Below are 10,856 nucleotides of genomic sequence, written 5' to 3'. Positions count from 1 at the left end.
TAAAAAAAAAAAAAAATGCGGACCTCCTTCCCAGAAAACGCATCTCTGGTCAGCTTTTTGCCTACATTGTTAGGGGCTTCCGGAGCTTAGTCTAGTTAAGAATCCAGGCTCCAGGTAGCCAGGTAAGATTCCCCAGTCACCCTTGGAATTCTCCGGGTTCGAGGGAGAAGGCGGCGGCTCGGGGAGAACATAGGAAAGAGCCTCCAGGTGAGTCCTGGGACCTTTCAGGCTGGATCTCTTCCAGGCCACACCAAATCACAGCCCCATCTTAGGGCCACCACCAGCTCAATTTCTACCCCAAAACGCGGTCCCCACAGCCTCCCCGCGCCCCGTCTCAGGCAGCGCCTCGGGTCTGTACTCCCGCCCCATCCCATTTCTTCAGCCCCTCGGAGTTTCACCCAGAGCCCCAAGCCCTCCTCCAGCTCCAGCCCCTCCCCGAGGCCCGGGATCTGAGCCTCCGGCCCCCCGCCCCGGGAGCTTCTGAGGTGCAAACGCGCCCTCCCCCAGCTCCTCCCGCCCTCCGACCACCCCCCCCCGCCCCCCCACCCAGAGTGGCAGCTCTGGGCTGGGAACTCAGCGGGGTCGGCCTCTCGGTTTCGCGATCCCGCCCCGGGCCCCCCGGCGCCGCGCCGAGCGGGCCCTCCGACGCCGAGCCCCGCGCGTCCGCTTGTCTCGCCTGCCTCCACGCGCGCCGGCTGGCAGGTAAGGGACGCGCGGGGCCAGGGGCAGGCGGAGGAACCGGAGAGCAGCGGGTGGGGGGAGGCCGAGGCAGGAGGAGGGGGCCGGGGCGACGGAGGGGGAGGGGATTCCTTTGTTTGCAGCCGGCGGCCCCGGCCCCAGCCCCCTCCCCTCCCCGCGCTCCTCTCGGCGCCGGCGTTGGGGCGCGGGGACCCGGAGGCACCGGAGGGGCTCGGTCCAGGGTGCGAGCGCGGCCAGACCCACACCCGCAGGTGAGGGCGGGACCGAGCCTGGTGGCGGCTCCCGGGCCTCTGTCCCGGGCCCTGCCCGGTGGAGAACGCGGCCCGCGGGCTCGGGGGGCGCGCGCGCCCTCCCCACTAGCCCCTACACCTCGTTCGCGGATCCTGGGATTCCTCGCTTTCCGCCCCTCCGGTTACCCCCACCCCTCTGCCGCCTCGTGGAGAGCGCGCTGTCCCATTCATTCCATAAGCTCCTGGGCGCGGTTCTCAGAAGCAAAGTTGAGGGGTGAAGGAGGGAGCTGGGTCAGGCCACGCCGGAGACGGAGGTCCCCCGGGCCCCGAGGCTGCGTAGAGAAGGCGTCCTCCGAGCGCAAAACAGCCTGGACGGCTTGGAAGCCAGAAGAGAGTACCCTTGACTAGTGGGGCCAACTTTCTCGCCTCCCCGCCAGAGGTGACAAAGGTCTTTTCCTTTTCCGAGGACCTGAAGACCACCTGGTCAAACTCTCATGGCCCAGAGAGGGGCAGCCACCAGCCCAAGGGCACACAGCACACTCCCCATCCATTCTGCCTCCAGACCCAATTCCTTTCCTCCCTAGTGCAGAAAGCTGGACTTGAAAGGGGCCCCGTGATGGCCACTTGGTCTACCTTCTCTTCCCCAAGGGCCCAGCTCCCATCCTCCTAGCCTTTGTCCAGTCCTCTCCCTGCCAGGAGTGACTGTGTCCCCATCCCCTCCCTCCCGTCCTTCCAGGTTCCAGAGAGAACCAGGCACCTCCTGGAGCGTAGGGTCCCCTTGATTTTCTTTCCCCTCATCTCCTCTGCCTGGACTTCAGCTCCCACTCAGCCCCTTACTAAATGTGTGTTGACCTCAGTTTGCTCCTCTTTGAAGTGGGCGCAATAGCTGTCCCTTCCCTGCTGGACAGAGGGGTGTTCTTGCCAGTGGGAAGTTCCAGTCTGTGCCCCAGAGCTCCTGCAATCCTCCTTAGATGCCTGGCCCAGCCTCCTCAACTGCGTACTTCCTCTGGGGCCCTTATATGCCCTCCTGCACGCTGGCATACGTCCACTTCTGTCCTTGTTTCTCCCACTTAGAGTCCTACAAGGGCTCTCCACTGCCCTGACCTACAAGTGGGAGCTCCAGTACACAGGTATGCCCTCCTGAAACACCGCAGCCGCCACCCTCCCCTCCTCTCCACTCAAAGGTCCAAGGTCTTCTTGCCTTTGCTCCCAGGGTGCTGTCTCTGCCTTGACACCCTCCTCTCAGTTGACGCCATCACTGAGACATCACACCTCCTCCGGGAAGCCTCCCCTGACGGTTCACCTGCTTGCGGGTTGGGGTTGGATGCCTCCTTGGGCCCCCATTAGCACCCAGTTTCTCCATCCGGGCAGCCTTCCCACCGCTCCTGGTTCTCCTGGGTGCCCAAGGGCTTCTTGGGGTTGACTCCGCCTCCTCTCCGCAGCCTCCGAGGGACGTATCATGATTCTGGAGGGTCCGTGCTTGACAAGGAGAGGAGCCAGCCCCCTCACCGTGGCCTGGGGCCCTCTGGCTCGGCTCCTGCTGGCCTGGACAGCCCTGTTGTGCGTGGGGGGTGTCCAGGGCCGTTGGGATGGGGCTGTGCAGCCTGCCAGTCTCGGAAGTGTGCGCAGGCGTGGCAGCCCTGGCTTCTTGCAAGGGTGTGTGGTACCCGGGATGCTGAGAGGCCCCTGGGATCTGGGCTGGGCCTGGGCTGGGCCATCCTGCTGGGTGGGAGAACGAGGCCCAGGGGACGTCCAGCCAGGTAGGGGCTCACCTGCCTCTCCTGCTCTCCTGAAGGCCTAACGTGTGCGGCTCCCGCTTTCACGCCTACTGCTGTCCTGGCTGGAGGACGCTGCCCGGTGGGAACCAGTGTGTTGTGCGTGAGTGCCGCTGCCTTCTGGGGGGCTGGGGGCGGGGGTGTATGGAGTTAAGCCATGGAATTGGCCTTGCCTGTGTCCTCAGGCTCCCAAGCCACCCAATCATGTTTCTTTGCCTTACAGCTTCCCTGTGTCTGTCTGCTTGTCAGTCTGTCTGTCTTTCTGTCTTGGTCTTTCTCTAAGTCCCTGTCTCTGTGTCTATCTCTGTCTGTCTTTTTCTCTGTCTCTTTTTGTTTCTCCACCCACACCCCATTCTAGTGGGTCTGGAATCTGACTCTGTTCGCAAGAGACCTTCCCTCTCACCGCCCCCCTACCCCAGCACAACAGCCAGCATACCAGTACCCTCCAACTTCTGTCCTTACTGCTCAGTGATTCGGGCCCAAAGAACACCTCTGTCTCCCCGCGGCTCCAGCAGAGCTTCGGTCCTCCGGGCCCACAGGGGGTGGGGATGGTAGAAGATTTGAATCCTGGCCTTGACCGCCGCCTGCTGCCCTCCAGCCATCTGTAGGCACGCCTGTGGCCAGGGCTTCTGTTCCCGACCCAACCTCTGTGCCTGCGCTGATGGGAAGCTGGCCCCCAGCTGCGGGGTGAGCCGAGGTGAGCAGGAAGTGATCCCCCACCCCAGGGGCGGGAAGAGGAGGTGAATGGCTTCTGGAAGCCTCTGGAAGTTTCCAGGCTGGTTTTGCTGAAGGACCAGAGCCAGGCTGGACACTTCTAATCCCAGAGCCTTGAGCAGGTATCTCAGGGCTTTCCTGTGTGTGCCCTGCTCCCTGCTCACAGGGTCAGGGTGCAGTGTGAGCTGTATGAATGGGGGCAGCTGTCGAGGGGAGTCTTGTCTGTGCCAGAGGGGCTACACAGGCACCGTGTGTGGGCAACGTAAGTACCCCCCATGCACACCTGGGCTTGGGACCCCGGAGGCCAGGTCTCTGCTATCGTCTGCCTACTGCCCACCGGTCCCTCTTCTGGGACCAGGATTGGAGGGGACACACTCATTGTTACAATCTTATCCCTCGGTCTGGGCTGGGTTGCGGGGATTCCTGTGTGAAGAAATGCTCACTCGGGCCTCAGCTCCCTCTACTGTTGGGGAACCTCAGGCCACCCCCTTCCCTTCCTCCACAGCTGTCTGTGACCACGGCTGCCACAACGGGGGCCGCTGCATTGGGCCAAACCACTGTGCCTGTGTGTACGGCTTCATGGGGCCTCAGTGTGAGAGAGGTACCAAGCTGAGCATGGGGAAGGGGTCAGCAGGGAAGGGGCACTTCCTGAGATGTGGTTGGACCCCTGGAGGGTCCAGTAGACCTCCTCTCTACTGTCCTTGCTGCTCAGAAGGACAGAGAAACTGTCTACTCCCAGGAAGGAAATCAGGGAGGGCTTCCTGTAGGAAGGGGTAAGTTGGAGTTCATGAGATGGACAAGGCCCCTTATGCTGCACCCCTACTGTCAAAGTGACCCCACAGGCTGAGGTGGGAGGAGTCACCTGTTGCGAGACTGTCACCCAGGCAAAGACAGTGGTTGCAATGAGAAGTTGGATGCAGGGCGGCAAGGGAAGGAGACAGTGATGAACCTCAGGTGTGCTCTGAAAACTGAGGGGCAGGTGGGTGCAGGGAAAGGCAAGACACTCAGGTTGTGTTGGCTGAGGAACCTGTGGGTCACCAAGGGGGCAGCTGGATACCCAGGTCTGGGGCTGCCACATCTATGGGATCTGAAGCCCCATGGATGTTTGAGGTTCTTGGGGAAGAAAAGGGGGGCGTGATTTAAGGGTCCACCAAAGAAATGGAGCCCAGCCACCAGCATCTGGGAAGGAGAAGGTGAAAAGGAGTGTGTGGCGATGGGGATGCCCAGGCCAGTGAACCACCAGAGTGCCTTGCTTGGCCAAGGAGCCCAGAAAGGCAAAGACGGGAAGAGCCCTGGGACTGATCCCAGCACGGGGGCTGCTGCTGAGGCCCATCTGTGACTGGAGCCAGTTTGGGGAGGGTATAGCCACAAATCAGAAGCTGGAGGGGCTATGGGTTGCCTGGGTTCCAGGGTGGGCTTTGGGAAACTGGATTTGGCAAGAAAACAGAGCTGGAATTTGGGCTGACAGAGGGGGAGCAGTCAGGGTGGCTGAGGGAAAGTGAAGATTAGTGGGGAGGGTGAGAGAGGAGGGGCCTGGTGTGGGGGCTGGGAGGTGGGGGCCCTAGACAGAGGCAGGGCTGGGTGCTAGGCAAGAATGAGTGGGGATTCCAGGGTCCTGGGAGGCTGAGGTGAGAGTCTGGAAACTCTGTTTTGCTTAGGGAAGTCAGGCCTGTGTCAGAGCTCCTCTCCATACGGGCCTGGGGGCTGGCTTTGGCTTCTCCTTCTGGGAGGGGCTTCCCTTGGTCCAATGCCAGCCCCTTGATTGGAGCCATCTGGAGCATGGAGCCAGGAAGTCACATCTGGGCCCATGCCCGGTGGTGGGGGGACTGATGAGACCACCTTCGGCTGGGCGGGGATTCAGCGATGAAGAATTGTAGGTTCAGAGCATTTGGTGGATGCTGGGTCCCTCCCGGAGTCTGGGAGATTCGGCAGAGCCGGAGGTTGCTCAGGGATGGGACCAGCTCTCTAGCAAAGCGTCCGTGGGTCCCTGCCCAAGCCTGCAGGGAGGGTGGGCCTGGGGGAGGCGGGGGGGTTCTCCAGACATGCTCTGAGCTCTGTAGGCTTGGAGGTCCTGGCTTCTGTTGGAGGTTGGTTGCACATTGCTTTGGAGAGAAAGGGTTTTGAAAGATGAATAGGAGTTCATCAGGTAAGGGAAGGGAACAGTATGAGTAGAGGCTTGGGGTCAGGAAAAAAAAAAAACAACCTGGTGTGTTGGTATAGGGAGGCTGGGAAGGTGGCCACAGCAGTAGTCCAGGCCAGAGAGGTGGAGGCCTGTGCTGGGCCTGATGGGATGGAAGTGCAGAAGGTAATGGAGGTGGTGGGGCAGGTTGAGGCCAGCTGCCACATCCATCTGCCCTGCAGACTACCGGACGGGGCCCTGCTTTGGTCGAGTGGGCCCTGAGGGGTGCCAGCACCAGCTGACAGGCCTCATCTGCACCAAGGCGCTCTGCTGTGCCACTGTGGGCCGGGCCTGGGGCTTCCCATGTGAGCTCTGCCCAGCTCAGCCACATCCCTGCCGCCGGGGCTTCATCCCCAATATTAACACGGGGGCCTGCCAAGGTAAGTAGAGGGGGCCAATATGTGAGGACAGAGGTCCTGGGAACCAGGGCTGAGTGGGAGCCCTTGGCAGCTTTGGTTTCCTCCTCTGACGGGCCTCTCATCCCCTTGCAGATGTGGATGAGTGCCAGGCTGTGCCAGGCCTGTGCCAGGGGGGCAGCTGTGTCAACACTGTGGGTTCCTTTGAGTGCCGCTGTCCCACTGGACACCAGCTCAGTGAGAACAGTGCCAAGTGTGAAGGTGGGTGATGAGGAGAGGTTGGGACCTCCTCTCTGCTCTGCTCTGAGTGGCTCAGTCTCCCCCTGAAGGGAGGAGGAGGAGGTGGGATAGGGCTGGTGGGGGACCCTGCCTGGCTCTGACCCAGCATTGATCTGTATAGATGTGGATGAATGTCTCAGTGTGCCAGGCCTCTGCTCCGGGGGTGACTGCACCAACACAGTTGGGAGCTACGTGTGCACCTGTCCCCATGGTTATGCCAGCAGCCTGGACGGCACTCGCTGCCTAGGTGAGCCAGGGCTCGGGGTAGGGTAGGGGGCTGAATGGGCAGATGCCAGGTAGGAGACAGACCCCTTGCTCATCTATCTCTGCAACCTTCTGGCCCTAGGGCTTCTCCAGCCCTTCAATTTCTATGTCCTTCTGTGTTTTTGGACCCTGGTTTCCATCCCCTCAGAAATTCTGGCTCCTTACACTTTGGTCTTTATGCTCTCTTGACCCCAGTCTGCAAGCCCCTCTAGCCCCCATCTCTAAGGCCTTTAGCTCTCTGGTCTCTTATCTTGGTCTCCTGGCTTCAGTGCATTCCCCCTCCCCCATGCCCCTCTACCCCTAGGACTCTATGTCCTTCTGGCTTACTGGGTGGTTGTCATTCTTGCCTTCCTGGCCTCTGTTTCTATGCCCCTCTGGCCCTCTGCCCCTCTAGCCCCCATCTCTATGCCCCTCTGCCCCTCTAGCCCCCATCTCTATGCCCCTCTGGTTCTCTGTTCTCCATCCTCCATCTGTATGTCCTTCTGCCCACTGGACTCACTGGCCCCAGTCTCTGTATCCCTCTTTCCTCTCCTGAAGACTTTTAAAAAAGTACCCATCTTCCCCTACACCCTGTCTTTGAGATAACTGAGGCCCTGAGAGGGGAGGTTTGCTTGAGCCAAATCCACATGTAGAAGAGATAGTTACCCACACACAGCTCCCCAGACCCCTCACCCTGCTGCCACCAAAGTGGAGGCCTCTGGTCTGTGCCTCTCCCTGGATACCCACCCTCCTGTAATCCCCCACACCCCACCTGGCTGGGGCAGGGGGATCCTTGGGCTCTCTCTCTCCATCCTGTTGTCTTGATGAGCTGCTGGTTAGACTTTAGAGGCGGCTGACAGGGCTAGCCAGAAACACTTGTGATGCGGTATGGGCAGAGCCTAGGTTTGGTGAGACAAGGTGGGCTTGGCAGGTCTCCAGCACCACCTGGGCCCCTCAGGCTGGATCTCTACTAGGCAGGACCGAGAATGTTGTGTTTGGTGTTCTGCCAGTGTGCCGTGGCCAGTGCCAGACCTATTTATTCCTCCACCTCTTGGGACCATCTTGGTTGGCATGGTGACTAGCTCTGGGCACGTCCCCTGGACTGTGGGGGCCTTCCCCAGCTACTAAATAGAGGAGCCTAGATTTGAATCAAGGTCAAGTGTTCTCTGAAAATGAGCTTGCAATTCAGTCCTGTGTTCCAAGTGACCCAGGGCAAGTTCCTTAACCTCTCTGCTTAGCCTCAGCTGCCTTATGTGTGAAGTACTGGCAGTACTTACCCATTTTACTGTTCACTAACTCAGTCATGTCTGACTCTCTGTGGCCCCACGGACTGCAGCACACCAGGCTTCCCTGACCTTCGCTATCTCCTGGAGTTTGCTTAGATTCGTGTCCCTTGAGTTAAGGATGCCATCCAACCATCTCATCCCCTGTCACCCCCTTCTCCTCCTGCCCTCAATCTTTCCCAGCATCAGGGTCTTTTCCAATGAGTCAGTTCTTCACCTCAGGTGGCCAAAGGATTGGAGCTTCAGCATCAGTCCTTCCAATGAATATTCAGGGCTGATTTCCTTTAGGATTGAGTGGTTTGATCTTCTTGCAGTCCAAGGGACTCTCAAGAGTCTTCTCCAGCAGCACAGCTCAAAAGCATATGGAGAGGGTTATATATTTATGGAGTGATTCACCCAGGGGTGGAAGTAGGGGTACTAAGTACACATTCAGAAACACAGGGGAGCAGAGAAGTTGGGTTTGTGACCACTTCGCAGAGCCTGATCACAGTAGGTGCTTAATACTTGGATTTTGTCTTGTCCTCCCTACTAGAAAGGCAGCTGCTTGGTCAAATACCCTGGGGTTCAGGAACCTGGCTTCCTATCCCTCCTCACTCTCCAGCAGCTGTGTGACCTTGAACAAGTCTGATGACCTCTTCTTGCCTGGGCAGGCACAGCCGTGGTAGAGTGCCAGGGATGATGCTGGAATTGCAGAACCCTGACTCCTATTCATGCACCTGGGGGACCCTCCCGCCCCCGCTGCCAGGTGCATGGGGGTGTGTCTGGGGAGGTAGAAATGCTAGCCGTTTTCTCAGCCTTGGGCAGCTCAGGGGTGGCTACAAGGGCCCTCCATGCCGGTTGGAGGGGTTTTTCCACTGTGGGCCACTGGCTAACATTTGTGGATTTTCAAACCTAAAAATATGCTCTTTTAGAGTCAGAACCCAAGAAATCTGATCACCGAATAAAGCCGTCAAGACATCACAGTGGAAGTGTGTCCGTGGTTTTTGTAGCTGGAGAGCTTCTGCCTCAGTTTCCCCAGGGGCTGCAGCTATGAGTCTGCCAGTCTGCTCCCCTGTTGTTCAGTTGCTCAGTTGTGTCTGGTTCTTTGAGACCTGGTGGGCTGCAGCATGCCAGGCTTCCCTGTCCTTCACTCTCTCCCAGAGTTTGCTCAAACTCATGTCCATTGAGATGGTTGATGAGTCAATCATCTCATCCTCTGTTGCCCCCTTCTGCTCCTGCTCTCAATCTTTCCCAGCATCAAGGTCTTTTCCAGTTGAGTCAGTTCTTCTCATCAGGTAGCCAAAGTGTTGGAGCTTCAGCTCCAGCATCAGTCCTTTCAATGAATATTCAGGGCTGATTTCCTTTAGGATTGAGTGGTTTGATCTTCTTGCAGTCCAAGGGACCCTCAAGAGTCTTCTCCAACACCACAGTTCAAAACCATCAATTCTTTGGCATTCAGCCTTCTTTGTGGTCCAGCTCTCACATCTATATATGACTACTGGAAAAACCATAGCCTTGACTAGATGGACCTTTGTGGGCAAAGTAATGTCTCTGCTTTTTAATATACTGTCTAGGTTGGTCATAGCTTTTCTTCCAAGGAGCAAGCATCTTTTAATTTCATGGCTGCAATCACCATCTGCAGTGATTTTGGAGCCCAAGAAAATAAAATCTCTCACTGTTTCCATTGTTTCCCCATCTATTTGCCAGGAAGTGATGGGACCAGATGCCATGATCTTAGTTTTCTGAATGTTGAGTTTTAAGCCAGCTTTTTACTGTCCTCTTTCACTTTCGTCAAGAGGCTCTTTAGTTCCTCTTCACTTTTTGCCATAAGGGTGGTGTCATCTGCATATCTGAGGTTATTGATATTTCTCCTGGCAATCTTGATTCCAGCTTGTGCTTCATCCAGCCCTGCATTTCGCATTATGTACTCTGCATATAATTTAAATAAACAGTGACAATATACAGCCTTGACATACTCCTTTCTCAGTTTGGAACCAGTCTGTTGTTCCATGTCCGGTTCTAACTGTTGCTATTTGACTTGCATACAGGTTTCTTTGGAGGCAGATCAGGTGGTCTGGTATTCCCATCTCTTGAAGAATTTTCCACAGTTTGTTGTGATCCACACAAAGGCTTTGGTGTAGTCAATGAAGCAGAAGTAGATGTTTTTCTGGAACTCTCTTGCCTTTTCTATGATCCAATGCTGTCTAGGTTCATCATTAGCTTTTGGTCCCCTGGTCCCTCTTCAAATTAAAAGCCTCTTGGGTTTCTGCAGAATGCCCAGGGCTGGCAAGCGAGACCACCCAGCTACAGATTCCAGCATCTCTGTTTGAGCATCCAGCTTGATTTCCCATTGAGGCAACCCCCCTGAACCTGGGGTCTTCCTCAGTGTGGTTGAATATCCCAGGGAGCTTACTAACAATGCCAGTGTTCAGTATGGGACACTATTGCTTGGCATGAGCCCTCCTTCTCTGGGGTAATTTGGAAATCTTGGTTTATTACCTCTTGGTTTAAACTTGGTTTAATCCTGTCAGTGAGGATCGCCCATGTGCCAGATAGAGTGCACTCTGCAACATTTTTCTGATATGAGTGCCCTGAGCATCTCTGGTCCGTGGATGGTGAAACTGAGGTGCAGAGAGGCAAGGAGGTCTGTCCTGCAGATGGTGCTGGTGGAGCTGGGATGTGCAGCCTGGTAACTGGTCCTCAGGGTTTCCCAGGTGACTCAGCAGTAAAGAATCTGCCTGCCTGCCAATGCAGGAGATGCAGGTTCGATCCCTGTCTGGGAAGATCCCCTGGAGGAGGGAATGGCTAGCACTCCAGTATTGTAGCCTGGAGAATCCCAAGAATAGAGGAGCCTGGTAGGCTACAGTCCATGGGGTCGCAAAAGAGTCAGACACGACTGAGCAGCGACTGAGCACACATGAACGGTCCTCCCTACCCCTCCCACCCCGCCCCCTGCTGCAGACCACCGTGCTGGCACTTGCTTCTCGGTGCTGATTGCAGGCCGCTGTACTGGAGACCTCTCAGGCCACTACACCCACAGGCAGTGCTGCTGTGACAAGGGCAGGTGCTGGGCGGCTGGCCCAGCCCCTGAGCTGTGTCCTCCACGAGGCTCTGGTGAG

The 10,856-nt window shown here is 57.4% G+C and overlaps 1 protein-coding gene across 1 annotated transcript in view; it reads left to right on the top strand.

The window, feature by feature from the left end:
* FBN3 (fibrillin 3) overlaps window positions 1-10,856 on the top strand; it is a 71,066-nt gene continuing 60,210 nt past the window's right edge. Inside the window, 14 exon segments of the mRNA XM_086409659.1 lie at window positions 1-63; window positions 66-116; window positions 119-295; window positions 298-360; window positions 362-616; window positions 618-702; window positions 2,372-2,585; window positions 2,725-2,807; window positions 3,303-3,401; window positions 3,585-4,019; window positions 5,780-5,977; window positions 6,089-6,214; window positions 6,354-6,479; window positions 10,699-10,851. Coding sequence (XP_086265785.1) covers window positions 16-63; window positions 66-116; window positions 119-295; window positions 298-360; window positions 362-616; window positions 618-702; window positions 2,372-2,585; window positions 2,725-2,807; window positions 3,303-3,401; window positions 3,585-4,019; window positions 5,780-5,977; window positions 6,089-6,214; window positions 6,354-6,479; window positions 10,699-10,851 — 2,113 coding nt within the window. The 5' untranslated portion in view covers window positions 1-15.

The sequence above is a fragment of the Bos grunniens genome, chromosome 7, assembly GCF_055505025.1.
Source record: "Bos grunniens cultivar Pamir isolate PY7600 chromosome 7, Bosgru_T2T1.0, whole genome shotgun sequence".
Taxonomy (NCBI): domain Eukaryota; kingdom Metazoa; phylum Chordata; class Mammalia; order Artiodactyla; family Bovidae; genus Bos; species Bos grunniens.
The sequence above is the reverse complement of the archived record's forward strand: the minus strand, read 5'-3'. Positions and strand labels throughout refer to the sequence as shown.